The sequence below is a fragment of the Notamacropus eugenii genome, chromosome 2 (assembly GCF_028372415.1).
Source record: "Notamacropus eugenii isolate mMacEug1 chromosome 2, mMacEug1.pri_v2, whole genome shotgun sequence".
NCBI classification, from domain to species: Eukaryota; Metazoa; Chordata; class Mammalia; order Diprotodontia; family Macropodidae; genus Notamacropus; species Notamacropus eugenii.
In genome coordinates, this window is record NC_092873.1 from 2,648,800 (window position 1) to 2,675,904 (window position 27,105).

General features: G+C 40.5%; 1 protein-coding gene, 1 long non-coding RNA gene and 2 pseudogenes across 2 annotated transcripts in view; 3 read left to right on the forward strand and 1 right to left on the reverse strand.

Moving 5' to 3' along the window:
- The window catches only part of LOC140524246 (uncharacterized), a 173,146-nt gene that overhangs the window by 101,888 nt on the left and 44,153 nt on the right, over positions 1-27,105 (reverse strand). The gene's annotated exons all lie outside the window — the stretch shown is intronic.
- LOC140530361 (putative olfactory receptor 5AK3) lies at positions 2,836-6,386 on the forward strand (annotated as a pseudogene).
- LOC140523303 (putative olfactory receptor 5AK3) lies at positions 13,088-14,157 on the forward strand (annotated as a pseudogene).
- Positions 21,786-22,742, forward strand: LOC140530362 (putative olfactory receptor 5AK3). The gene has a single exon (XM_072649933.1). The coding sequence runs from the start codon at positions 21,786-21,788 to the stop codon at positions 22,740-22,742; it is 957 nt and encodes a 318-aa protein (XP_072506034.1).

Here is a 27,105-nt window from a genome sequence, read left to right on the forward strand (position 1 = left end):
GCTTTGGGTGTGGGTATCATTTCCTTAAAAATAGTAATACCTATAAAAATAACACTAAGGACTTAAGTAACACTTGAAGAGTCACAAAGCACTTGACATGTTATATCATTTGATCCTCAGAAAAAATCCATGACATGGGTGCTACTATTTATCTTCACTTTACAGACACTTGCCCATAGCTAGCAAGTGTCTGAGGTGGTACTTGGACCCATGTATCCTGACTCCAAGTTCAGAGCTCTCTCCGCTGTGTCTCATAGGGCTTATTGTCAAGTGTATGGTATTTAAAACTTGACTTTCTTATGGAGTGGTTGGCACATCGAATACCTATTGATGGAGAGATTTATTATTTACTAGTTAATATAAGCAGAAATAAATCTTGTGTAAAGTAACAAGTAACAAACACAGTATCTGGCTCTCAGAGGTAGGGAGTTATAAGCTTGCCAGACTTTAAAATTCCCAAGAAATATAGATTATAACCACAACTGCAAAATTCCCAAATAACAGGAAGACAACAGCACTCTTGGGAAGTGAAAAGGAGAACAGCTAATGATCATGCCATCTCGTGATCTTTCCTCATCCTCTGTGCCCAGAAATGCCCAGGAGAGCAGGTCCCTAGGCTGTGTGGCTGGTATATGTGTGTGTACATGTGGAGCACGTGAAGTGATGTCACCTGAGGACTTCAGGGAGCCTAGACCTGATGGGAGCAGGAGAACTTGGAGTGCGACTACTTCCCCTGATGACAATCTCCCACTATCCCCAATGAACTGGGTGTGCTTCAGAAAGTGTCTTAGAGAAGAAGCAGAGCCTGGAGGATCAGGGTCAGAGAGATAGAAGGAATGGTTCTGAGGCTGGACAGGAACTTCTCACCTCCTGCAAAGTCACAAGGAAAAGGGAGTGAATGGTGGGTGAATAGTTAGGACAGCTGACCTTCTGGAGTTACTGACTGACCCTCAGGAGAAGGGAGAGATCGCTCTTTGGGATCAGAGCTCTTAAGGTTTAGTGATCTTAGAGATCTTTAGTCAAACATCTTCATTTCCTACACCTTATGGTCTATAAAGCACTTCAAATATATTATTTCATTTGATCTTCATAATGACCCTGGGAGGTAGGTGCCATCATTGTCCCCATTTTACAGATGAAGAAACTGAGGCCAGGGGGAGGAAAAATGATTTGTCCAGGATTACATGGCTAATAAGTGCCTGAGGCAAGATTTAAGGTCAAATCTTTCTGACATTAAATCAAATACTCAAGCACTGTACCACCTAGATGTCTACAGGATATGGATACACAAGGAGTCTGGCAATACAATTCACCTTTCTCAGTATGTATTGAGCCAGATGGCAAGGCTGTTTCTGATTGCCTCTAAACTTCCTTCCTGCTTTTCATTGACTTTGCTGTGTACTAATAGATGTGAGGCCTGGTGCATACAAAGACAGAAAGCCCACTATTCTACTGTTCAAGATATTTGTCTTCTACCTTATTGGGGAAGGCACAGGATCCGACATTTACAGAGAATAATAGATAGAAATAGTGAGTGATGGGAGTCAAAGGAGACATAAGAGTGAGAAAGGGAAGAAAAGGGAGAGGGATTGAGTCAGAGAAAGAGAGCAAAGGAGAGAAAACTATAGTAAAAATTGAGGAGGAAAGTGCCTTCAACTGTGAATCTCAGAGAAGGCTGGTTCCCTAGAGGGTGGGGGGAGACATGATCAAAGTGTTGAAGAAACAATAAGGATTATGAAAGAAAACATAAGAAAGTCATTTTAGTTGTTGTTGTATTCATCTTTAGTTGATGAAGAAAACCATGCCATAAGAGAAATGATGACATGACTTGCACTTAACTTTGTTTGGAGTGATACAGGGCTATGTGAGGTCACCAGCCTCACTTTCTCCTCTGAAGCCATCTGAATCTACTGACTAGATATTTGTCATCCTGAGATGGCCCAGATTGCAATGGGAGAACTTGACCCCCAGGGTGGTACTAACCTAGGGTGCAATTAGGGGGCATTGAATGATAATAAGGGTTAACCTAACCTAATCCCAAGAGAACCCTGAGTAATTTTTTTGAAAGGGGTGGCAAGCCTAATAAATCGGGAACCTCTGTTCTAGACTCATAATCTTGTGCTCCACTTGAGGCACTGATTGGGACAATGAGTAGAGTACTGGTGCTGGCATCAGGAAGACTGCAGTTCAAATATGACCTAACACTTTTACTAGTCATGTGACCCTGAATAAACCACTTAACTTCTGTCTACTTTAGATTACTCAGCTATAGAATGGAGGGAGATACTGATCATACCAATATTATAGGCATGTGTGAGGATCAAATGAGATAGCATAAGAAAGTAAGACTTCAAGAAAGGAGAAGTTTCTTCATATTCATGGAGGATAGGGAAAGTGGGCTTCCTTTGGAGGAGAACTGTTAGTCTAGTTTGGCTGGAATGTAGAGTGTATGAAAAGGAAGAATGAGAAATGAGTCTTAGAAAGAGATTAGAGCCAGGTCCTTAAATAACTAATGAAAGAATTTCTATGCTTTATACATGATGAATGGCAATAGGGAGCTATTGGATATTCTGGAGAAAGAGAGGAGCTTAGTGTGCCTGAGGCAGGATATTTTGGAAACTTTGTGGAAGATGGTAGAATAAGGAAGATGATGGAAAGAGGCAAAATGATTAGAAGACAACTTAACAGCCCAGATGCAGTTGGGAAGGACCTGAATTCTCAGGCTGCCTAGGTGCCTAAAAATTACAGGATGGAGGCAAGAGCTGTTTTATAGAAAGAATTAATATGACTTGGAGATTTATTGGATATGACTGATGAGGAAATGGAAAGGGTCGAATGACTCAGATTTCAGCCTGGGTGATGGAAGGCACTGAGATGTCACGACAAGAAACAGGTGAGTTGGGAGGAGGGACAGGTTTGGTGGGGTAGAAACAAGATGGATTCAAACTTTCCATTTGGCAAGCCGCTAACTAATCTCTCTGATCGAAATTTCACCTAGAGAAAATAAAAAGAGCTGAGATAGGGGACAGGAGTGAAGCAAAAACTACCTGTAGCAGATGACATTCTCACCATGTGTGTAGTGGCCAAGAGAAGAGTGGTCTAATGGTGAGACGGTAGGAATGAGGTAACAATCACAAATAAACATTGATTTCTATGGGCAAACACTGCAGAAATGTGGCTTAGGTACATGTGTATGTACATGACTTATGGAGTAGGGACAGAGAAGTAGGTACAGCCACTGAGAGGAAAAGGAGCATAGGGTAGATGAGGACATAAGTGGGGCATGGGTATAGCGGAGGGAGAGATGATTGTGGAATATGTCTTAAATCCTTATTACTGAGGGAGGTTGAGGTTAATGGATCCCTTGGCCTCAGGGGCTCAAGAAATAAGGAATTCTGAATCCTAGTGGGTCAAGAGTCAATTGGGCATCCCCAGTAAGGATAACTCCACTAGAAGGATCTACAAGGGGCAGTGGGTCACCAAGCTACAGAAGGAGGTATGGACAAGCCCAAGTCATAAATGGAATTACCAGGGACATTGGGAGATCATTGGCCACTGTACCTCTAGCCTGGGAAAGATAGGGAGATTAAGTCTCCAAATGAAAATTTAATAAAAATTTAAAAAAAAAAAAAAAGCAACAAGCCTAGGATTGGATGTAAATATACCTGGCCTCTAGTCTAGTTCTGCCAATGGCTCAGAGTTGGGGGATAGTTTAGAGTGACCTTAAACAAATCACAGAAGCTTGCTGCAGCCTCTTTTCTTGTCTATTAACACAAAGAGACTTGGCCACATGATCTCTAACATTCCTTTCAGTTCCAACATTCAGAAATTCCTCACAGATGTTACACCTTTCTAGGTTCAAGGTTTCAGGGTCCCTTCACTCAGAGCTAACGTCTCCCTTCCTGAGCCCTTTCTAGTTTTGACCTGTGGGCTCATTTTCCAGCTCTAACAACCAGTGACTGCCTGGATCTAAATATTTCTCCAGATTCATCTTTTCCTACTCTTAACAAAGAAAAACTGTCACCAGAGCACCTCCAGGATAAATCAACACTACCAATACTAATGGTCTCTTTTAGAGTTCCATGAGTTTTTTTAATATTAAACAAGAAGGAAGCAGCAAGCTGGTACAGTGAATTGAGTGCTGGATCTGGAGTTAGGTCAAATCTTGTCTCATAATTCTGTGGTGGGACCATGGGTAAATCACTTAATCTATACCTGTATAATTTCCTCTTCTTTAAAATCAGGGTGATGGTGTCACAAATGTCCCAGAGCAAATGTAGGCATTAAGTGTTACAACAAATGAATGGGAGTGTCTTGCCAAATTTCGAGGGCTAGAAAAGGTTATTTAGTACTATTATGATTTAGACAGGCCAGTAAGGGTTATCCCCTTCAGGACAGTACCAGGGAGACTAGATACCTATTCCTTTTATGCTATCCTTGCTAAGAACAAACATGCCTGGTCTTTTTATGAAATTCCCTCTAAGATTCAGGTTAAAAGTCACAAGGAAACTCAGGCTTCCTAAACTGCCTCAGTTGTGGAAACCTGAGAAAACAGAACAGGTGTCAGAGTGTCCTCAGACATACTTGGTATATTGGTTGGTTTTGCTCACCTCTTTTCTTCACTTGCTTTATTTGTCTTAGGATTACAAGGAAAGGCCCTCAGGTCACCTAATAGGGAAGGATAACTTGAGAAATAAAGGTGATGTGAAAAAAAAACTTTTGAACAAAATAAGGCCCAATATTAAACTAAATTCTATTTCATTCCTAATTTGAGGTCACTAAAACTTTCTGGTCCTTCTCTATGTATCCTTCATTAGCACATGATATGAAAGCCACGATCCAAGGAAATGGCACCAGAGTGACTGAGTTCATTCTACTGGGATTTACAGTTCTCCAAGAAGTACAGTACATTCTTTTCCTTGTGTTTCTGGCCATCTACATGACATCTCTAGTGGGCAATGTTGGGATGATTCTGCTCATCAAGTGTGATGCTCACCTTCACATTCCTATGTATTTTTTCCTATAAAACTTGGCTTTTGTTGACCTCCGTTACACATCTGCTGCCAGGCCTAGAGGCCTGTGGGCTACCCGAGTCTTACCTTACCTCTATCGGAGGTCTTCGGCTGGCCAAACCAGATGCTCATATGAGAGAAAGGACGTTCCAGAGTCGAACAAGGGTTGAGCTTTATTTCAGGGTCTGGTTACAAGTGCAGGGGAATTCTTCCTTAGGCGGGAGAGAGAAAGATCTCCCAAGGAGGCAAAGATCTTACAATAAGAGATTGGAAGTAGAAGTATAAGTGGGGAGAGAGGGGGAGGGGAGAGAAGAAAGAGGAAATGCAGAGCCTTGTGTCCTCACGCGTGGCCCCTCCGCCCAAGAGAACTTTCAGGCTTTCCTGATCCTACTTAAGCTCTCCAGCCGCATAGTTTGCATGTGAATACCGTGCTGCTAGGTGTGCCCAGATCCAGGACAATCTCGAGGGCGGGGAGAGCTCTCTCCCATCACGTTTCTCACGGGAAGAGGCGGAAATACACGAGATAGCTCGGTTCACCTCGATTCCCAGTCGTTTCCTGGGGGGCCTCGTGAGAACTCTAAGATTTAGAAGGTCCCACCTTTACCCGCCTGAGACTGTCCACATGGAATTGAGCTTCCATCCCCAGCAATCTGCTATCACTCCCAAGATGTTAGTAAACTTCCTGGTCTCAGATAAATCCATCTCATTCTCAGGATGTGTGATACAATTATATGTTTATAGTACATTTGCCACAACTGAATGTTACATTCTGGCTGCCATGGCTGTAGATCGTTATGTGGCCATCTGCAACCCACTCCATTGAATAGTAAAAGGGCCTGCATCCTGCTGGTCACTGGATCTTATATTGTGGGTTCCCTGAATGCCACCATACACACAGGACTTCTCCTTTCACTGACCTTCTGCAAATCCAATACCATCAATCACTTCTTTTCTGATGGTCCCCCAATCCTTGCCCTTTCCTGTTCTAATATTAATGTTAATATCATGTTGGTAATCATTTTTGTGGGATTTAACCTGCTAAGTACACTGCTGGTAGTGTTCTTCTCCTACATTTACATCCTGGCTGCCATTTTGAGGATGTCCTCTGCTGCAGGGATGCACAAAGCCTTCTCTACTTGTTCCTCCCACATGACTGCTGTCACCATTTTCTGTGGGGCACTCTCTTACATGTATTTACAGCCTTCATCCAGCAAATCACAAGAAAATGATAAAGTGGTCTCTGTGTTTTATGGTATAATCATACCCATGCTGAACCCCCTGATCTACAGTCTGAGAAACAAGGAGGTAAAAGAGGCTGTGAAAGTTCTTGTAAAACATTGTTCATCAGTCAGGTCTTGCATTCCAGGGGAGTAGTTCAGAGAAAGATCCAAGCAATGAGCATCTCATTTATTTTTTTAATCACTAGTTTTGGATCAGTTTAGAGAGCACCCCAAACAAGATTTCAATGATGAGGAATATGACAAACTATAGGCCTGCAAAAGACTGTTCTTAACACCCTTTAAAATTTGGCTCAAAAGATGACATATGATCGGCCCAGTCATACCGTCAGTTAGCAGAGGTAGAGAGTTTCACAAACAAAATCCAAGGCAAACAAGAAACTAGAACAATCCCCATGAAGCCAAGCCACTGTCAGAATTTCCAGTTATTTAACAAAGTTAGCCTTCCAAATTGATATACATGTGAATATGTGCACGTGTTTATTTATATTCATAGCCTCCAACGTAATACTCTAGAAGTCAAGTCCTGACCATGTCACACACCTCCTCCATGAACTCAGTGGCTCTCTGTCACCACTACAATAAAATTTAAACCTTTGTGTTAGACATTTTAAACCCCTCAGAAGTTGCTTCAAAATACCTTACCAGGCTTATGATACTTTAGTTCCCTTTAAATACTCTATGATGCAGTCACACTTTCCTTTTCACTGTTCTTCATGTATGATCTTCCATGTCTCCTTAGATAAACTGGGATCTTATATCACTCAGCTGGAAAGCTCACTTATTCTTGTAAATATATGAATTTATATAACTACTTTCATTTCTCTTTCCCATGTTTTATATAATAAATGGATTTACTCATTATTCATCATGTGTACCGTTCATATATGCAATTAGTGTATGGCATGAAGGGGCTAAGCTGAAAAGTGTGAGCTGAGAGCTACCTTCTCCCTCAAGTACATTCATCTTTTGTTCTCAGCCTATGGTCCCCTAGGCCAGTGATTTTCCTAAAGTACAGTGTTATCCATGATTCCCCTCTAGTGAGCAAAGTCCAATGGACTTGGTATTCCAATGCTTCTGCTATTGAAGAATCAAATATAAACTATTTTGAGGGCATTTAAAGCTCACTACCTGCACCATTCTGACCTTTCTTTCATATTACAACTGCACTCTATGGTCCAGCCACACAGGCCTACTTCCTTTGATCCCTCCCATTTCCTATCCTTTGCATGGTTGCTTCCCATTTGGAATGCTCTCTCTCCTTACCTCTGCCTCTTGGTTTCCCAGGCTTTCTCCAAGTCTTAAGTCTCATCTTCAGGTGGCTTTTCCTTGTCCCCACAGATGCTTATTTCTTACTTTCCATACACTCTGTGTGGATCTTATATGTACATATTGATACCTGTATTAGCTCCTCTAGGCCATGAGTTTTTCCTTTTTCTATGTATCTTTTACTAATTAAAACATAGTGGAAGCTTACTAAATGATTGATGAATTATTGATTTATTGACTAGACATTTTAAACTAAATATCCAATATGCCTCTCAAACATATTTCCCTTTCTGTCAGGGATATCACCTTCCTTCCAATCTCTAAGTTTCACAACATATTGTAAATTTCAGCTCCTAATTCTCCATCATTTCATATCTTTGGCAATGAGGTGTGAAATTTTGTGGTTCCTTCTTCTATAACATATTCCACATCCACCCCTGCCTCACTGCTCTCACAAGCAGCACCTTCATTCAAGCCTTGATCACCTCTTACTTTGAATACTGCCATGGTCTCACATTTGCTCTGTTTGTCCCAAGTTTCTCTTGACTCTGATTCACCTTACTCAGCTGCCAAAGTGATTTTCCTTAAGTACATGTTTGACCATATTATTGCCCTACTCAACAAAACTCAGGAGCTTGTTATTGCCTCTAGGATAAAATATAAACTACATGATTTGGCCTTAAGAGCCCTATTCAACCTGGCTCTTAGCTGATTTCCTAGACTTATTCCCCTTCCCACAGTCTGAAGTGACTTTCTTGCTGTCCCATACATCACACACAGCATCACATGTTCCATTTCTGTGCATACACACTGGTCATCTCTCATGGCTACAATACTGTCTCTTCCTATCTCTACCTTGAAGAATCCCATACTTCTTTCAGGAGTCTACTCAAGAACTCCAAAATGTCTTTCCTGAATCATCCTCCCATCCCCCCAAACCGCTATAATTGGTGCTTTTCTAGAATTATATCATATTTCTTATGTATATATTGGAATGAATACATGTTGTTCACATAGAATTCATTCTCCTTGAGAGAAGAGTTAATTTCCTTCATATATTTGTAACCCAAGTGCCTATAACAGTGCTTAGTCCTGTTATTGACCCTTACAAAAGGCTCAATAATTATTTTTATTAGCTATTTAATAGATTACCCATTGCCCAACTTAAATAACACAAGCCTGATGGCATGCCATTAAAGATATTACAAAGTGATGAATAGTCCATGTTTCCCATATTGTACCAAGAAAAGGAGGGGGAGAGGAGAGAGAGAGAGAGAGAGAGAGAGAGAGAGAGAGAGAGAGAGAGAGAGAGAGAGAGAAAGAGAGAGAGAGAAAGAGAGAGAAAGACACAGAGAGAGAGAGAGAGACAGAGAGATGATAGAAATGTGGATATCATTTTTTTTAAATTAATAATAACATTAAGCATTTATGTAGCATTTTAAGATTTACAGAGCACTCGACATGTTATATCACTTAATTCTCACAAAAAAATCCATGAGAGGGGTGATATTATCTATCCTCACTTTAAAGATATTTGCCCATTTCTAGCAAGTATCTGAGGTAGTATTTGAACTCATCTATCCTAACTCAAAGTTGAGAACTCTCTCCATTCTGCCTCATCAAGTGGACGATATTTAAATCTTGACTTTCTGGCAGAGTAGTTGACATATAGAAGATGCTCCTTGAATTCCTACAGAGGTTGTGATTATTTACTAGTGAATATAGCATAAGTAAATCTATGATATACAAATAGCCACAATAGCAGTACTTGATTCTAAGAGATAAGGAGTTATATGCTTTGCAAACTTTAAAATACCAAAAATATATAGTTTATAATCACTACTGCAAAACTCCCAAGTAACTGGAAAAAACCAATCCAGAGAAGTTAGAAGGAGAGGAGCTAATGACCACTCCTTCTCATGATCTGTCCTCATCCTCTGTGCCAAGAAATGCCCAGGGAAGCAGGTCCCTATGCTGTGTGGCTGGTGTATGTGTGTGCACATTTGGAGTACTTGAAGAGAAATCACTTTATGGTTCCAGGAAGCCTGAACCTGATGGGAGCAGGAGAACATGGAGTGGAATAACTTCCCTTGAAACCAATCTCCCATTATCCACAATGAACTGGCTGTGCTTCAGAGAGTGTCTTAGAGAAGACGCAGAGTCTGGAGGATCAGGGTCAGAAAGACTTAGGGGCTGGTTCTGAGGATGGATACTCCCAGCAAAACCACAAGGAAGAGGGAGTGAGTGGTGGATCAGTAGGTAGGACATCTGACTTTCTGGAGTTACTGACTGACCTTCAAGAGAAGGGAGAGATCACCCTCAGGGATCAGAGTTCTTAAGGTCAAGAACTTCAGTGACTTTGAAGACCACTTATTCCATCCCCTTCATTTCTGGGGGAGAAAGATCCACACCTTATGGTCTATAAAGCACTTCAATTATATTATCTCGTTTGATCTTCATATCAACCTTGGGAGGTCATCATTCTCCCCATTTTGCAGATGAGGAAACTGAGGCCAAGGGGAGGATAAATGATTTTTTCAGGTTCACACAGCTAGGAAGTATCTGAGGCAGGATCTGAGGTCAAACTTTGCTGACATTAAATCAAATACTCAATCACCATACCAAGATGACTACAGGAAATGGATAGTCAAGGACTTTGTCAATCTAACTCACTTTACTAAGTTAGAGGAGAAGACTGTCTTTGATGGCCCCTAAACTTCCTTCCTCTTCTTCATTGACTCTCTTGTGTACCAGTAGATGAGAGGCCTGGTGCTCAGGGCTTCACATACAAAGACAGAAAGCCCATTGTCCTGCTGCTCATAATACTTGTCTTCTATTTTAATGGGGAGAGGACAGGATGTGCCGTTTGCAGAGAAAAATATATAGAAGTAATGAGTGATGGGAGGTAAAGGAGATATCGGAAGGGAGGAAGGGAGGAAAGAGGGAGAGACAGAGTCAGAGAAAGACCAATAGAGAGAAAACCATGGTGAAAAATGAGAAGGAAAGCTTTCAGCTGTGAATCTCAGAGAAAGCTGGTTCCCTACAGGATGGGTGGGGACATGATCAAGGCCTTGAATAAACAAAAAGGATTCTGAAAGATAATATAAGGAAGTAAGACACTCAAGAAAGGAGAAGCTTGGTCATATTCCAGGAGCATAGAGAAGGCAGGCTTACTTTGGAGGAGGACCGTCTGTCTAGTGTGGCTGGAATGTAGAGTGTATAAAAGGAATAATGAGAAATGAGTCTTAGAAAGAGATTAGAGCCAGGTCCTTAACTATCTAATGAAAGAATTTCCATGTTTTATATGCTGTGAACAGCAATAGGGAGCTATTGGATATTCTGGAGAAAGACAGGAGCCTAGTATGCCTAAGGCAGGACATTTTGGAAACTCTGTGAAGGATGGTAGAATAAGGAAGAGGATGGAAGGAGAGAAAATGATTAGGAGACAACTTAACAGCCCAGAGGCTGAGTGATGAGGGCCTGAATTCTCAGAGTGCCCAGGTGCCTAAGGATGGAGGCAAGAGGTGTTTTGTGTGGAGAATTAATATGACCTGGTGATTTATTGGATATGACTGATGAGGGAATGGGAAGAGTTGAATGACTCAGATTTTGGTCTGGGCAATGGAATGCATCGAGAAACCACCAAAAGAAACAGGTAAGTTGGAAGGAAGGACTAGATGGGTGAGGTAGAACCAAGAAGGATTCAAATTTTCCATTTGTGAAGTCACTAACTAATCTCTCTGATCCCTCACCTGGAGAAAATAAAGAGTTGAGGTAGGGGACAGCAATAAAGTAAAAGCTAGCTGTAGCAGGTGACATTATCATCATGGGTATAGTGGCCCAGAAAGGGGTGGCTGAATGGTAAGACAGTAAGGATGAGGTGATAGACACAAAAAGCCAGTGATTTCTATGGGCAAACACTGCAGAAATGTTGCTTAGGTACATGTCTATGTTTATGACTTATGGAACAGGGCAGAAAGGAATGTGCAGCCAGAGGGAGGAAAAGGAGCATGGTGAAGATGAGGACATGGGTTGGGCATGGATATAGGGAGGGAGGAAGATGATTGTGGAACATGCCTTCAATCCCTGTTACTGAGGGAGGTTGAGGCTGATGAACCCTTGGAGCTCAAGGGCTCAAGGAGTAATGAGTTCTGAGCCACAGTCATCGAGATCTAATTGCATGTCCCCAGTAAGGATAGAAGCACTAGAAGGAGGCTTGAGGAGCACTGGGCCACAAGGCTGTAGGATGAGGTGTGGACTAAGCCAAGTCAAAATGGGATGACCAGGGACGTTGGGAGACCACTGGCTATTGTACCTCTCACCTAGGAAAGATAAGGAGATCAAGTCTTCAAATGAAAATCATAAAAAAGCAACAAGCCCTGGATTGGATGTAGTCATGCCTGGCCTCTAGTCTACTTTTGCCAATGGCTCAGAGTTGGAGGATAGCTTAGCGTGGCCTTAGACAAATCACAGAAGCTCCCTATGGCCTCTTTTCTTGTCTGTTAATGCAGAGACTTGGACAGATGATCTCTCACATTCCTTTAATTACCGACAATCTGAAGTTCCTCACAGATGTTACACCTTTCTAGGTTCAAGGTTTCAGGGTCCTTTCACTCAGATCTAACATTTCCCATCCTGAGCCCTTTCTAGCTATGACCAATGACCTCATTTTCCAGCTCTAACAAGCAGTGATTCCCTGAATCTAAATATCCCTAGAGATTCATCTTTTCCTACTCTTGACAAAGAAAATTGTCAGCAGAGCACCTCCAGGATGATCAACATTATCAATACTGAAGGTTGGTTTTAGAGTTCTATGAGATTTTTTCAATATCAAACAAGAAGGAGGCAGTGAAGTGGTATAGTGAATTGAGTGCTGCACCTTCAGTCAGGCAGTCTTGAGGTCAAATCTTGTTTCACACTTTTGTGGTAAGATCTTGGGCAAATAATTTAATCTTTACATGTAAAATTTCCTCTTCAATAAAATCTAGATGATGGTAACACCAATGTCTCAGAGTAATTGTGGCATTAAGTTTTAAAATAAATCAATGTAAAGTATCTTGCCAACTTTCAAATGCTAGAAAATGTAATCTAGTAGTATGATTTACACAGACCAGCAAAGGCTTTCCCCTTTGCTGTCAGGACAGGGAGGACTAGATACTCATTCCTCTTGTGCTGTCATTGCTGAGGACAATGATGCCTGTTCTCCTTGTGAAACTGTCTCTGAGTCAGGTTAAAAGTCACAAGGAAACTCATGGCTCCTAAACTGCCTCAGGTGTGATATCTTTAAAAAAACAGAACTTAAAGGTGTCACAGTACCCTCAGACATGCTTGGTATATTGGTTGGCTTTGTTGCAGGCATTTCTTTTTATTTTATTTTTATTAGTCTTAGGGTTACAAGGAATAATGCCTCCTTGGGTCAGCTAGTAGGGAGTGATAACTTGAGAAATAAAGGTGATGTGCAAACAAAATTTTTCAACAAAATAAGACTGAATATTAAACTAAATTCTGTTTCATTCCTAATATGAAGTCATTAAAATCTCTTGGTCCTTCTCTCTGTAAGTTGGCAGGTGATATGAAAGCCATGATTCAAGGCAATGGCACTGGAGTGACTCAGTTCATTCTACTGGGATTTGAAGTTCACCAAGAAGTCCAGTGCATCCTCTTTCTTGTGTTTCTGCCCATCTACGTGACATCTCTAGTGGGCAATGTTGGGATGATTCTGCTCATCAAGTGCGATACTCACCTTCACACTCCTATGTATTTCTTCCTACAAAACCCAGCATTTGTTGATTTCTCTTGTACTTCTGCTATCACTCCCAAGATGTTTAATAAACTTCCTGGTCTCAGATAAATCCATCTCATTCTCAGTGTGTGATGCAATTATATGTCTATGGCACATTTGCCACAATTGAACATTACCTTTTGGCTGCTGTGGCTCTAGATCGTTACATGGCCATATGCATCTCACTCCATTATCCAAGAGTCATGTGCCAGACAGCTTGCATCCAGCTGGTCACTGGATCCTATGTTGTGGGTTCCCTGAATGCCACCATACACACAGGATTTCTCTTTTCCTTAACCTTCTACAATTCTAATACCATCAATCACTTCTTTTGTGATAAGCCCCCAATCCTGGTCCTTTCCTGTTCTAATATTTATGTTAATGTCATGTTGGTAATCATTTTTGTGGGATTACACCTGGTAAGCACACTGCTGGTAGTGTTCTCCTACATTTACATCCTGGCTGCTATCTTGAGGATGTCCTCTGCTGCAGAGAGGCACAAAGCCTTCTCTTCTTGTGCCTCCCACATGACTGCTGTCACCATTTTCTATGGGACACTCTCTTACATGTATTTACAGCCTTCTTTCAATGAGTCACAAGAAAATGATAAACTGGTCTCTGTGTTTTATGGTATAATCATACCCATGTTGAACCCCATGATCTACAGTCTGAGAAAAAAGGAGGTAAAACAGGCTGTGAAAGTTCTTGTAAAAAGTTGCCTTCCAGGGGAGTAGTTCAGAGAAAGAGCCAAGCAATGAGCCTCTCATTTATTTTCTTTAATAGCTATTTTTGACATCATTTTAGAGAACATTCCATTTCATTGCTTCAATATGTCAATCAGATCTAAACTATAAACCTGCTGAAGGATCCTCTTAATAGCCTTCAAATTTGGGTCTAAAAATGTCATGTGACCTGCCCAAAGTCACATCTCAGTTAGTAGCAGGAGACAGTTTGACAATATCCAACGCAAACTAGAACAACTCCCATGATGTCAAGTCAATGCCAGAATTTCCAGTTATTATATAGTTGACATATGTCAATGTGTGTATATGTATTTGCATATTCAGAGCCTCCAAGGTAATATTCACCACCTCCAGGAACTCAGTGATTCTCTGCCACCACTACAATAAAATTTAAACCTTTCTGTTAGGCATTAAAAATCCTTCAGAATCTGCTTCAAACTACATTTCCAAGCTTATTATACTTTAGTTTCCTTCACATACTCTATGACTCAGTCAGACTTGCTTTTTTGCTGTTCCTCACATATGATCCTCCGTATCTCCTTGGATAAATTGGGATCTTATATCACTCAAATGGAAAGTTCACTTATTCTTGTATATATGTGAATTTATATAACTATTTTCATTTCTGTTTTCTATGCTTTATGTAATAAATGGATTTAACAAAAATATTTATAGCAGCACTCTTAGTGGTGGCCAAAAACTGGAAATCAAGGGGATGCCCATCCATTGGGGAATGGCTGAATAAACTGTGGTATATGAATGTCATGGAGTACTATTGTGCTATAAGAAATGATGAACAGGAAGACTTCAGAGAGGCCTGGAAAGACTTATATGAACTGATGCTGAGAGAAAGGAGCAGAACCAGGAGAACTTTGTACACAGCAATAACCACAGCGTGCGAAAATTTTTTCTGGTAGGCTTAGAACTTCATTGCAATGCAAGGACTTAAAAAATTCCCAATGGTGTTTTAAGGCAAAATGCCTTCCACATCCAGAGAAAGAACTATGGAATTTGATCACAGAATGTAGCAGATCATTTTCTTTTGTATTATGTTTTGGTTTCTCTTATGATTTCTCCCATTCATTTTAATTCTTACATGCAATATAACTAAGGTAAAAATGTATTTAATAGGAATGTATGGGTAAAACCTATATAAAATTGTATGGCAACTCAGGGAAGGAGACAGGAGATAGGAGAGAAGGAAGGGGAGGGAGGGGAAAAACTCTAAGTTATATGGAAGTGATTGTGGAACACTAATAACAAAATAATAATAAAAAATGAAAAAAATAAATGGATTTATTCATTATCCATCATTTGTAATGTTCATATGTGTAACAAGCATATGGTGTGAATGGGATAAGCTGAAAAGTGTAAGCAAAGAGCTACTTTCTCCCTCAGAAGTATTCAGGAAAGCATCTTTTGTTCTCAATCTATGGTCCCCTAGTCCAATGACTTTCCTAATGTAGTGTTAACAATGCCTCCCACTACTCAGTAAAGTCCAGTGTATTCTTATTACTTCAAGAATCAAAAATAAACTAATTTGGGGCATTGAAAGCTTATCACCCAGACCATTCTGACCTTTCTTTCATATTATAACTCACCCTCCCATATGGTCCAGCCATACAGGCCTAATTATTTTGCTCCATCCCATTGTCAGTCCTTTAAACTGGCTGCCTCCCAGCTTGGAATGCTCTCCCTCCTCACCTCTGCCTCTTGGTTTCCCTGGCTTTCTCCAGCTCTTAGCTCATGGAGCATCTGCAGGTGGCTTTTCCCAGTCCTCCCAGATGCTGATGTCTGCTTTTCTAAGGTTACTTTCCATATACTCTGTGTGGATCTTATATATGTACATATTGATACATGTATCAACTCCTCTTTGCCTTGAGTTTTTTTTTCCTTTTTCTGTGCATCTATTATGAATTAGCACAGAGTGGAAGCTTACTAAGTGATTGGCGAAGTATTGATTTATTGCTTGGACGTTTTGAACTAAGTATCCCATATGCCTTTCAAAAATATTTCCCTTTCTGTCATGAATACCACCTTCCTTCCAATCTCTAAATTTCACAACCATATTATAATTCTCAAATCCTGATTCTCCACCATTCCCTATCTTTGGCAATGAGGTGCAAAATCATATAGTTCCTATACCTATAACATATTTCATGCCCAACCCTTCCTCTCTGCTCACACAGGCAGCACCTTAATTCGTGCCTTGATCACCTCTTACTTGGAACACTGGCATGACATTTGTGCCCTTTCCTCAAATGTCTCCTGACTGATTCATCTTACTCAGCTGCCTAACTCATTTTCCTTAAGTACATGTTTGACCATATTATTGCCCTACTCAAGAAAACCCAGGAGCATTTTTTTGCCTCTAGGATAAAATATGAACTACATGATTTGGTCTTAAAATCCCTATTCAACCTGGTTCCTACTTGCTTTGCTAGACTTATTCCCACAATCTGCAGTGACTTTCTTGCTGTCCCAAATAACAAGCACAGCATCTCATACTCCATTTCTGTGCCTATACACACTGGTCATCTCTCATGCCTGGAACACTCTCTCTTCTTCTCTCTGCCTTCTAAAATCCCACACTTTCTTCAGGAGTCTACTCAAGAACTCCAGAAAGTCTTTCCTGAATCATCCTTCCACCCCTGTGATTGGTGCCTTTCTAGAATTATCTCATATTTCCTCTGTATATATTTGAATGAATACATATTTTTCATATAGAACTGAAACTCCTTTATAGAAGATTCGATTTCCTTCGTATATTTATAACTCAAGTGCCTATAACAGTGCTTAGTCCATATAAAATGTTCAATAATTATTTTTATTAGCTAAATAATAGATTATCCATTGCCCAACTTAAATAACAAAAGCCTAATTGCATACGATTCAAGATATTACAAAGTGTTGAATAGTCCATGTTTCCCACATTCTCCCGAGAGAGGGAGGGAGAGATAGACAGACACAAAGAGAGACGGGGAAATCATAGATATATAGATAGATGATAGATAGATAGATAGATAGATAGATAGATAGATAGATAGATAGATAGATAGATGGATGGATGGATGGATGGATGGATGGATGGATGGATGGATGGATGGATGGATGGATGGATGGATGGATGGGTGGGTGGGTGGGTGGGTGGGTGGATGGATGGATGGATGGATGGATGGATGGATGGATGGATGGATAGATGGATGGATGGGTGGATAGATAGATGGTGTGGGAATAATTATTTTAAAAAATAATAATAGAAATAATAACATTAAGCATTTATGTAGCATTTTAAGATTAACAAAGCACTTGACATGTTATGTCACTTAATTGTCACAAAAAATCCAAGAGATGGGTGCTACTCTTTATCCTCACTTTACAGACATTTGCCCACAGCCAGCACATACCTGAGGTAATATTTGAACTCATCTATCCTCATCTCAAAGTTGAGAGTTCTCTCCATTGTGTCTCATCAAGTGGACAGTATTTAAATATTGACTTTCTGGCAGAGTGGGTGACACTTAGAAGATGTTCATTGAATGCCTGTTGATGGAGTGATTGATTATTTACTACTTAATATGAGCATAAATAAATCTGTGATACAACAAATAGCAACAATGACTCTCAGAGGTAAGGAGTCATATGCTTTGCAAACTTTAAAACACCCAAAATAGGTATTTTATAATCACTACTGCAAAATTCCCAAGTAACTGGAAAAAACATCACTCCTGGGAAGTCAGAAGGAGAGTAGCTAATGATCATTACTTCTCATGATCTTTCCTCACCCAGAGATGCCCAGGAGAGCAGGTCCCTATGCTGTGTGGCTGGTATATGTGTGAACACATTTAGAGCACTTGAAGAGAGATCACTTTAGGATTCCAGGGACCCTAGTCCTGGTTGGAGCAGGAGAACTTGGAGTGGAAAAACTTCCCCTGAAGCCAATCTCCCATTATCTCCAATGAACTGGGTGTGCTTCAGAAAGTGTCTTAGAGAAGAAGCAGATCTTGGAGGATTAGGTTCAGAAAGATAGAAGGACTGGTTCTGAGCATGGACACCCCCACTAAACCACAATGAAGAGGCAGTGAGTGGTGGGTAAGTCGATAGGACATCTGACTTTGTGGAGTTACTGACTGACCTTCAAGAGAAGGGAGAGATCATCCTCAGGGATCAGAGCTCTTAAATGTTGGGAAGTTCAGTGACTTTAAAGACCACTTAGTCCATCCCCTTCATTTCTGGGGAGGAAAGATCTACACCTTATGATCCATAACGCACTTAAAATGTATTTATCCCATTTGATCCTCATAACAACCTTGGGAGATAGGTGCCATCATTCTCTCCATTTTACAGATGAGGAAACTGAGGTCAAAGGGAGTTCGAATGATTTGCTCAGGTTCACACAGCTAATAAGTGTCTGAGGTAGAATTTGAGTTGGAGCTTTTCTGACATTAAATCAAGTAATCACTACTGCGTAGGAAAAAAATACTCAAGGAGTTTGTCAATCCAATTCACATTACTCAGAATGTGTGTGTTTGTGTGTATGTTCATCCTTCATTGCCAAGGAAGACCATGCCATCAGAGAAATAATGACATGGCTTGCACTTCACTTTGTTTTGAGTGAGGGAGGGCTGTGCAGGTCACCAACATTACTTCTCCAGAACCATCTGAATCCAGTGACCAGATATTCATCAGGATGAGCGGAGAGGACCCAGGGGGGGAAATTGGGGTCAAGTAACTTGCCCGAGTTCACACAGTTAGTGAGTGTCAGGTGTCTCAGGTGAGATTTGACCTCGGGTCCTCCTGACTCCTGCACTGGTGTTGTATACACTGCACCACCTAGATGCCCCACATGAGTTGCTGACACTCAGTATGTACTGAGTCACATGAGAAGGCTGTCTTTGATTGCCCCTAAACTTCTTTCCTCCTCTTAACTGACTCTCCTGTGGACTAGTAGATGTGAGGCCTGATGCTCAGCACTTCAGATACAAAGAGAGAAAGCACATTGTCCTGCTGCTGAAGATATTCTTCTTCTACGTTAATGGGGAGGGTACAGGATCTGCCCTTTACAGAGAATAATACATAGAAGAAATGAGTGATGAGAGATAAAGGAGACTTATGTGGCAGGAAGGGAGGAAAAAGGAAAGAGAGTCAGAGAAGGAGAGCAATAGAGAGAAACCTCACAGTAAAAATTAAGGAGGAAAATTCTTTCAACTGAATTTCAGAGGAAGTTGACTGCCTAGAGGATGCAGGATGTCTGATCAACACCTTGAAGAAACAATAAGGATTCAGAAAGACAACATGAGAAAGTAGGACACTCAAGAAAGGAGAAGCTTTTTCTTATTCAGGAAGGACAGAGAAGGCAGGCTTACTTTGGAAAAGAACTGTCAATCTAGATTGACTGTACTGTAGAATGTATAAAAGGAATAATGAGAAATGAGTCTTAATACTCAATGAAACAATTTCCATGTATTATATACTATGAGCAGCAATAAGAAGCTATTGGATATTCTGGAGAAAGATAGAAGCCTAGTGTGCCTGAGGCAGGACATTTTGGAAACTTTGTGAAAGATGGGATAATAAGGAAGACAATGGAAAGAGAGAAAATCATTAAGAGACAACTTAACAACCCAAATACAGGGTGATGAGGGGCTGAATTCTCAGGGTGCCTAGGTGCCTAAAAATTACAGGATGGAGGCAAGAACCGTTTTATATGGAGAATTAATACGACCTGGAAACTTACTGAATGTGACTAATGAGGGAATGGGAAGAGGCAATTGACACAGATTTGAGCTTGGGCTATGGAGGGCATGGAGATGCCACCAAAAGCAACAGGTAAGTTGGGAGGAGGGAGATGTTTGTTGTGGGGAGAACCAAGATGGATACAAATATTCCATTTGACAAAATGCTAACCAACCTCTGTTCTTTTACTTGGAGAAAAAATGGAGATGAGGAAGGAAACAGGAATGAAGCAATGACTAGCTGTAGCAGATGACATTCTCACCATGGGTGTAGTGGCCAAGAGAGGAGTGGCCCAATGGTGAGACAGTAGGGATGAGGTGATAATAACAAAAAGCTGATGTCTGTAGGCAAGCACTGCAGAAATGTGGCTTAGGTACATTTCTATGTACACAACTAATGAAATGGGGACAGAGAGGTAGGTGCAGCCACTGGGAGGAAAAGGAGCATAGGGTAGAGGAGGGCATAGGTTGGGCATGGGGATAGGGAGGGAGAAGATTATGGAATATGACTGGAATTCCAGTTATTGAAGGGGATTGAGGTTGATGGACCCCTTGGGTTCAGGGGCTCAAGAAGTAAGGAATTCTGAGCCACAGGAAGTCGAGAACCAATGGGATATCCCAAGTAAGGATAGCTCCCCTAGAAGGATCCAAAAGGAGCAGTGGCCCACCAGGCTACAGAAGCCCAAGTCACAAATGAAATTATCAGGGACACTGAGAAATCATTGGCCACTGTACATCTAGCCTACAAAAGATAAGGAGATCAAGTCTTCAAATGAAAATTTTTTTAAAAAGCAACAAGCACTGCATTGGATGTAAGGATGCCTGCCTTCTTGTCTAGTTCTGTCAATGGCTCAGAGTTGGGGGATAGTTTAGAGTGACCTTAGACAAATTACAGAAGCTCCCTGCGGCCTCTTTCATAGTCTGTTAAAACAAAGAGACTGCCACATGATCTCTAACACTCCTTTCATTTCTGACATTCTGAAGTTCCTCACAGATCTCACACCTTTCTAGGTTCGAGGTTTCAGGGTCCCTACACTAAGTGCTACTATTTCCCATCTGGAAGCCTTTCGAGCTCTGACCTGTGGGTTAATTTTCCAGCTCTAACAAATAGTGAATCCCTGGATATAAATGTCCCTCCAGACTCATCTTTTCCTTCTGCAGACAAAGAAAGAATGTCACCAGAGAAGCTCTAGAACAACCCTCACTACCAGTACTAATGGTCTTTTTAGACTTCTATGAGATTGTTTTCAATATCAAACAAGGATCCAGTGAGTTTGTGTAGGGAATACAGTGGTGAACCTGGAGTCAGGCAGCCTTGAGTTCAACTGTTATCTCACACCTCTGTGCTGAGACCCTGGGCAAATCAATTAATCTCTCCCAGACTAATTTCCTCTTCAATAAAATGGTGATAAAGGAAACACCAGTATCTCAGGGCAATTGTGAGGATTAAATATAAAATAAATAAATGTAAAGAATCTCACCAAATTGAGAGTGTTGGATAAATTTAATCCAGTAGAGTTATGATTTACACAGCCCAGCAAGGGTTTTTCCCTTCAGGACAGGATTAGGGAGACTGGATTCTTACACCTCTTGTGCTCTTATGGCTGAGAACAAACATGCCTGATCTCCTTGGGAAACTGTCTCTAAGAGCCAGGTTAAAAGTCACAAGGAAGCTCAAGATTCCTAAACTGCCTCAAGAGTGGGAATCTTAGAAAACATAGCTCAGAACACAAGAGAACATGTCAGCATCTCCACAGACACAGTTGGTGTATTGGTTGGTTTAGCTACACTCTTTCCTTCTTTTTAATGAATTTTGGGTTTAGAAGGAATGGTTCCTTAGGTCAGCTAGTGGGAATGGATAAATTGAAAACTAAAGGTGATGTGAAAATACATTTATTCAACAAAATAAGACTCTACATTAAACTAAATTCTCTTTCATTCCTAATTTGAGGTCTTTAAAATCCCTTGGTCCTTCTATCTGTAAGTTTGCAGGTGATATGAAAGCCATGATTCAAGACAATGGCACAGGAGTGAATGTGTTCATTCTACTGGGATTTGCAGTTCACCAAGAAGTCCAATACGTCCTCTTCCTTGTGTTTCTGGCCATCTACATGACGTCTCTAGGAGGCAATGTTGGTATAATAGTGCTCATCAAGTGTGATGCTCACCTTCACACTCCTATGTATTTTTTCCTACAAAACTTGGCTTTGGTTGACCTCTGTTACACATCTGCTATCACTCCCAAGATGTTAGTAAACTTCCTGGTCTCAGATAAATCCATCTCATTCACAGGGTGTGTGATACAAGCATATGTGTATGGCACATTTGTCACAATTGAATTATACCTTCTGACTGCCATGGCTGTAGATCGCTACATGGCCATCTGCAACCCACTCCGTTATCCAATAGTCATGTCCAAGAGGGCTTGCATCCAACTGGTCACTGGATCCTATTTTGTGAGCTCCCTGACTGCCACCATACACACAGGATTTCTCTTTTCTCTGACTTTCTGCAATTCCAATACCATCAATCACTTCTTTTGTGATACTCCCCCAATCCTGGCCCTTTCCTGTTCTAATACTGATATTTTCATTATGTTCTTAATCATTTTGGCAAGCTTTAACCTGGTAGGCACACTGCTGGTAGTGTTCTTCTCCTACATTTACATCCTGGCTGCCATCTTGAGGATGTCCTCTGCTGCAGGGAGGCACAAAGCCTTCTCTACTTGCTCCTCCCACCTGACTGCTGTCAGCATTTTCTATGGGACACTCTCCTACATGTATATTCAGCCTTCTTCCACAGAGTCACAAGAAAATGATAAAGTGGCCTCTGTGTTTTATGGTATTGTCATACCCATGCTGAACCCCCTCATCTACAGTCTGAGAAACAAGGAGGTAAAACAGGCTGTGAAAGTTCTTGTAAAAAGTTGTTCTGGACTCAGGCCTTGCCTTCCAGAAGAGTAGTTCAGAGAGACATCCAAGCAAGGAGCATCTCATTGCTTTTCTTTAACAGCTAGTTATTGGATTGGTTAAGAGATCACCTCAACTCATTGCTTCAGTATGTCAGCAAAATCTCAGCTATGTGGGTATGACACACTGTAGGCTCCTGAATGCTTCTCTTAATAGCCTTTAAAAGTTATCAACAAGAATTCAACATCTTAAACATGAATATATTGATATGATCAATAATGCTGGTGGTGATAGTTCACATTTTTGTTAAAACACTTTCACTTAGAAGAAGGGAAGAGGAGTCAGAACCTGTAACTTCATTGATTTAGGGAAGTCTGTGCATGAAAATTCTTCCATTGATTTCCAATTATACAAATTGGCAAACGAAAACTCAGCTGTGACTTACAGCATTAGAGAATTACTTGAGAAGTCGAGTCTAACCCATGGTCACACAACTAGAATGTGGAAGTTATATGATTTGAAACAAATTCGTTTCGACTCCAAGGTCATAGGTCACATTGGACCTAATTACATCTTCAGTATACCGATATGAGGTAGGTAATAATACACTGGTTTTTTGCCTATCTTACAGGTAAGGAGATTGAGTGTCATTGAAAATTAAGTTCAATAGACATCTTAGTGGTTTTGTTGTCCAACTTTCCCATTTTTCAAAGGAGGAAATTCAGGTATAAAGTTATTATATGACCTGTCCAAAAACACACATCCAGGTAGGAGCAGTAGAGAGTATGATAAACAAAATCCAAGACAAAAAAGGTACTAGAACAATCTCCATTAAGTCAAGACCCTATCAGAATTTCCAGCTATAATAAATATTCAGGCCTCCAAATAAGCATATATGTGAAAGTGTGTGCATGTATTTTTGCACATTCAAAGCCTCCAAGGTAACATTCGAGAAGCAAAGACCTAACCATGTCACACATCTCCTCTACCAATTCAGTGGCTTTCTTCATCACTACAATAAAATTTAAACCTTTCTGTTAGACATTTAAAAACCTTCAGAAGTTGTTTCAAACTACCCTTCAAGGCTTATTATATATTATATCCTTCATATACTTTATGATTCAGCCAGACTTTTCTTTTTGCTGTTCTTCACATATGATCTTCCATGGCTCCTTGGGTACACTGTTATGTTATATCACTCAACTAGAAAGATCACATTTTCTTGAATATGTGTGAATTTATCTGACTACTTTCATTTCCATTTCCTATGTTTTATGTAATAAATGGATATATTTATTATTCAGCATTTGTACTGCTCATATGTGCAACAAGCGTATGCTGGGAAGGCACAAAGCTTAAAAATATAAGCTAAGAGTAACAATCTTCCTCAAGGGTGTCCAGGATAGCACATTTTGTTCTCCACATATCATCCTCTACTACAGTAACGTTGCTAAAGTACAGCGTTGATAACCATGTCTCCCCACTACTAAGTAAAGTCCAGGGCATTCCTATTACTGGAAAAATCAAATATAAACTAATTTAGGGCACTGAAAGTTCATCACAACCCAGACAATTCTGACTTTTTTTTCACATTACAACTAATCCAGTACTCTGTGGTCCAAGAACACAAGCCTACTTCTTTCACTTCACACATGATGCTCCCTCCCATTTCCAGTCCTTTTAACTGGCTACGTCCCAGCTTGGAATGCTCTCTTTCCTTACCTCTGCCTCTTGCTTTCCCTGGCATTCTCCAGCTCTTAGCTCAAGTCTCATCTGCAGGGGGCATTTCCCAGTCCCCCCAGATGCTGATGTCTTCTTTGCTAAGGTCACTTTCCATATACTCTGTGTGGATATTATTTGTACTTATTAGTACCAGCATAATCTCCCCTTTGCCTTGAGTTTTTTTCTTTTTCTGTGCATCTATGTCTAATTAGTATATAATGGAAGCTTACTAAATGATTGCTGAATTACTGATTTGTTGATTGAACATTTAGAACTAAATGTCCAATATGCCTTTCAAACATATTTCCCTTTCTGTCAAGCATACCACCTTCTTTCCAGTCTCTAAGTTTCATACCCATATGGTAACTTTCAACTCCTAATTGCCTATCATGCCCTATCTTTGTCAATGAGGTGCCAAATCATGTTGTTTCTACTCCTACAACATATTTCATGCCCAACCCTTCCTCTCTGCTCACACAAGCAGCACCTTAATTCATGCCTTGATCACCTCTTACTTGGAACACTGCCATGACCTCACAGTTGTGCCCTTTCTTCAAATGTCTCCTGACTGATTCATCTTACTCAGCTGCCTCAGTGATTTTCCTTAAGTACATGTTTGACCATATTATTTCCCTACTCAACAAAACCCAGGAGCTTTATATTGCCTCTAGAATAAAATATGAACTAGAAGATGTGGCCATAAGAGCCCCATTCAACCTGGCTCCTAGCTGCTTTGCTAGACTTATTCCCCTTCCCACAATCTGCAGTGACTTTCTTGATGTCCCACACATCACACAGAGCATCTCATGCTCCATTACTGTACATACACACTGGTCATCTATCTCTCATGCCTGGAACACTCTCTCTTCTTATCTCTACCTTGAAGAATCCCATACTTCCTTCAAGAGTCTACCCAAGAACTACCTCCCTGAAAAAGTCTTTCCTGAGTCATCCTCCCAACTCCCCCCAACCCCTGTGATTGGTGTCTTTCTAGAATGATCTCATAATTCATATATATAGAGATATAGATATTTGAATGAATATATATTTCTCACATAAAATTCAAATTCCCTGAGAGAAGAGTTGATTTCTTTCATATGTTTGTATTTCAAGTGTCTATAGCAATGATTTGTCCATATAAAAGGCTCAATAATTATTTTTATTAGCCGGTTGATAGATTACCCATTGTCCAACTTAAATGACACAAGCCTAATTCATACCATTCAAGACATTGCAAAGTCATGAATAGATCATATTTATCATATTCTACAGAGAATGTGAGGGAGAGATAGAATGACACAAAGAGAGACAGCAACATGATGGATAGATACACAGATACATAGATTTATGGTGTGGGTATCATTCCTTTAAAAATAATAATATCTATAATAGCATTAAACATTTATGTCTCATTTTAAGGTTCACAAAGCACTAGACATGTTATAGCATTTGATCCTCACATACAATTCATGAGATAGGTGCTGTTATTTATCCTCACTTTACAGACACTTGCCCACAGCTAGTAAGTTTCTGTAACAGTATTTAAACTCATCTGGCCTGACTCCAAGTTCAGAGCTGTCTCTATTGTGTGTCATCAAGGGAATGGCATCTAAATCTTGACCTTCTTGCAGAGTTTTTGACACACAGAAGATGATCATTTAATGCCAACTGATGAAGTGACTGATTTTTTACTAGTTTATACCAGCATAAGTAAATCCATAAAGTAATAAATAATAACAAAAGCAGTATCTGCCTCTCAGAGGTATGGAGTCATAAGCTTTGCAAATTTAAAAGTAACCAAGAAATGTAATTTATAATCAATCCTGTAAAATTCCAAAGTAATTGGAAAAAGCCTCTCTTGGGAAGTTAAAAGGAGAATACCTAATGATCACCACTTCTCATGATCTTTCCTCATCCTCTGTGTCCAGAAATTCCCAGGAGAGCAGGTCCCTATGCTGTGTACCTGGTATATGTATGGATACATTGGGAACACTTGAAGATATGTCATCTTAGCACTCCAGGGAGCCTAGATCTGATGGGAGCAGGAGAACATGGAGTGGGATTACTTTCCCTGAAGACAATCTCTTATTATTCCCAATGAACTGTGTCTGTTTGGGAAAGTGTCTTATTAGAGGAGAAGCAGAGCCTGGAGGATCAGGGTGAGAGAGTCAGAGGGCCTGGTTCTGAGGATGGAAAGTAAACTGTCACCCCTAGCAAAGCCACAATGGAGTGAATGGTGGGTGAATAGGTAGAGCCTCTAACATTCTGGAGTTCCTGACTGGCTTTCAAGGGAAGGGAGAGATCAGCCTCAGGGATCAGAGCTCTTAAGGTTTAGAACTTCAGTGACCTTAAGGATCACTTAGTCCACCAACTTCATTTCTGTGGAGGAAAGATCTATACCTTGTGGTCCATAAAATGCTTTACATATATTATCTCACTTGATCCTCATAACAACCATGGCAAGTAGGTGCCATCATTCTCCCTATTTTACAGTGAAGGAAACTGAGGACAAGGGGAATTTAATGGTTTACCCAGGTTCACACAACTAGTAAGTATCTGAGGCAGGAGTTGAGCTCAAACCTTTCTGACACTCAGTCACTACACCACATAGATTCTACAGGATATGAATATACAAAGGAGTTTATCAATCGTATTTGCCTTACTCAGTGTGTATTGAGCCAAATTATAGGTTCTC

Excerpts from the sequence above, each read along its gene's own strand:
- LOC140530362 (XM_072649933.1), top strand. The coding sequence starts at position 21,786 with ATGATTCAAGACAATGGCACAGGAGTGAATGTGTTCATTCTACTGGGA.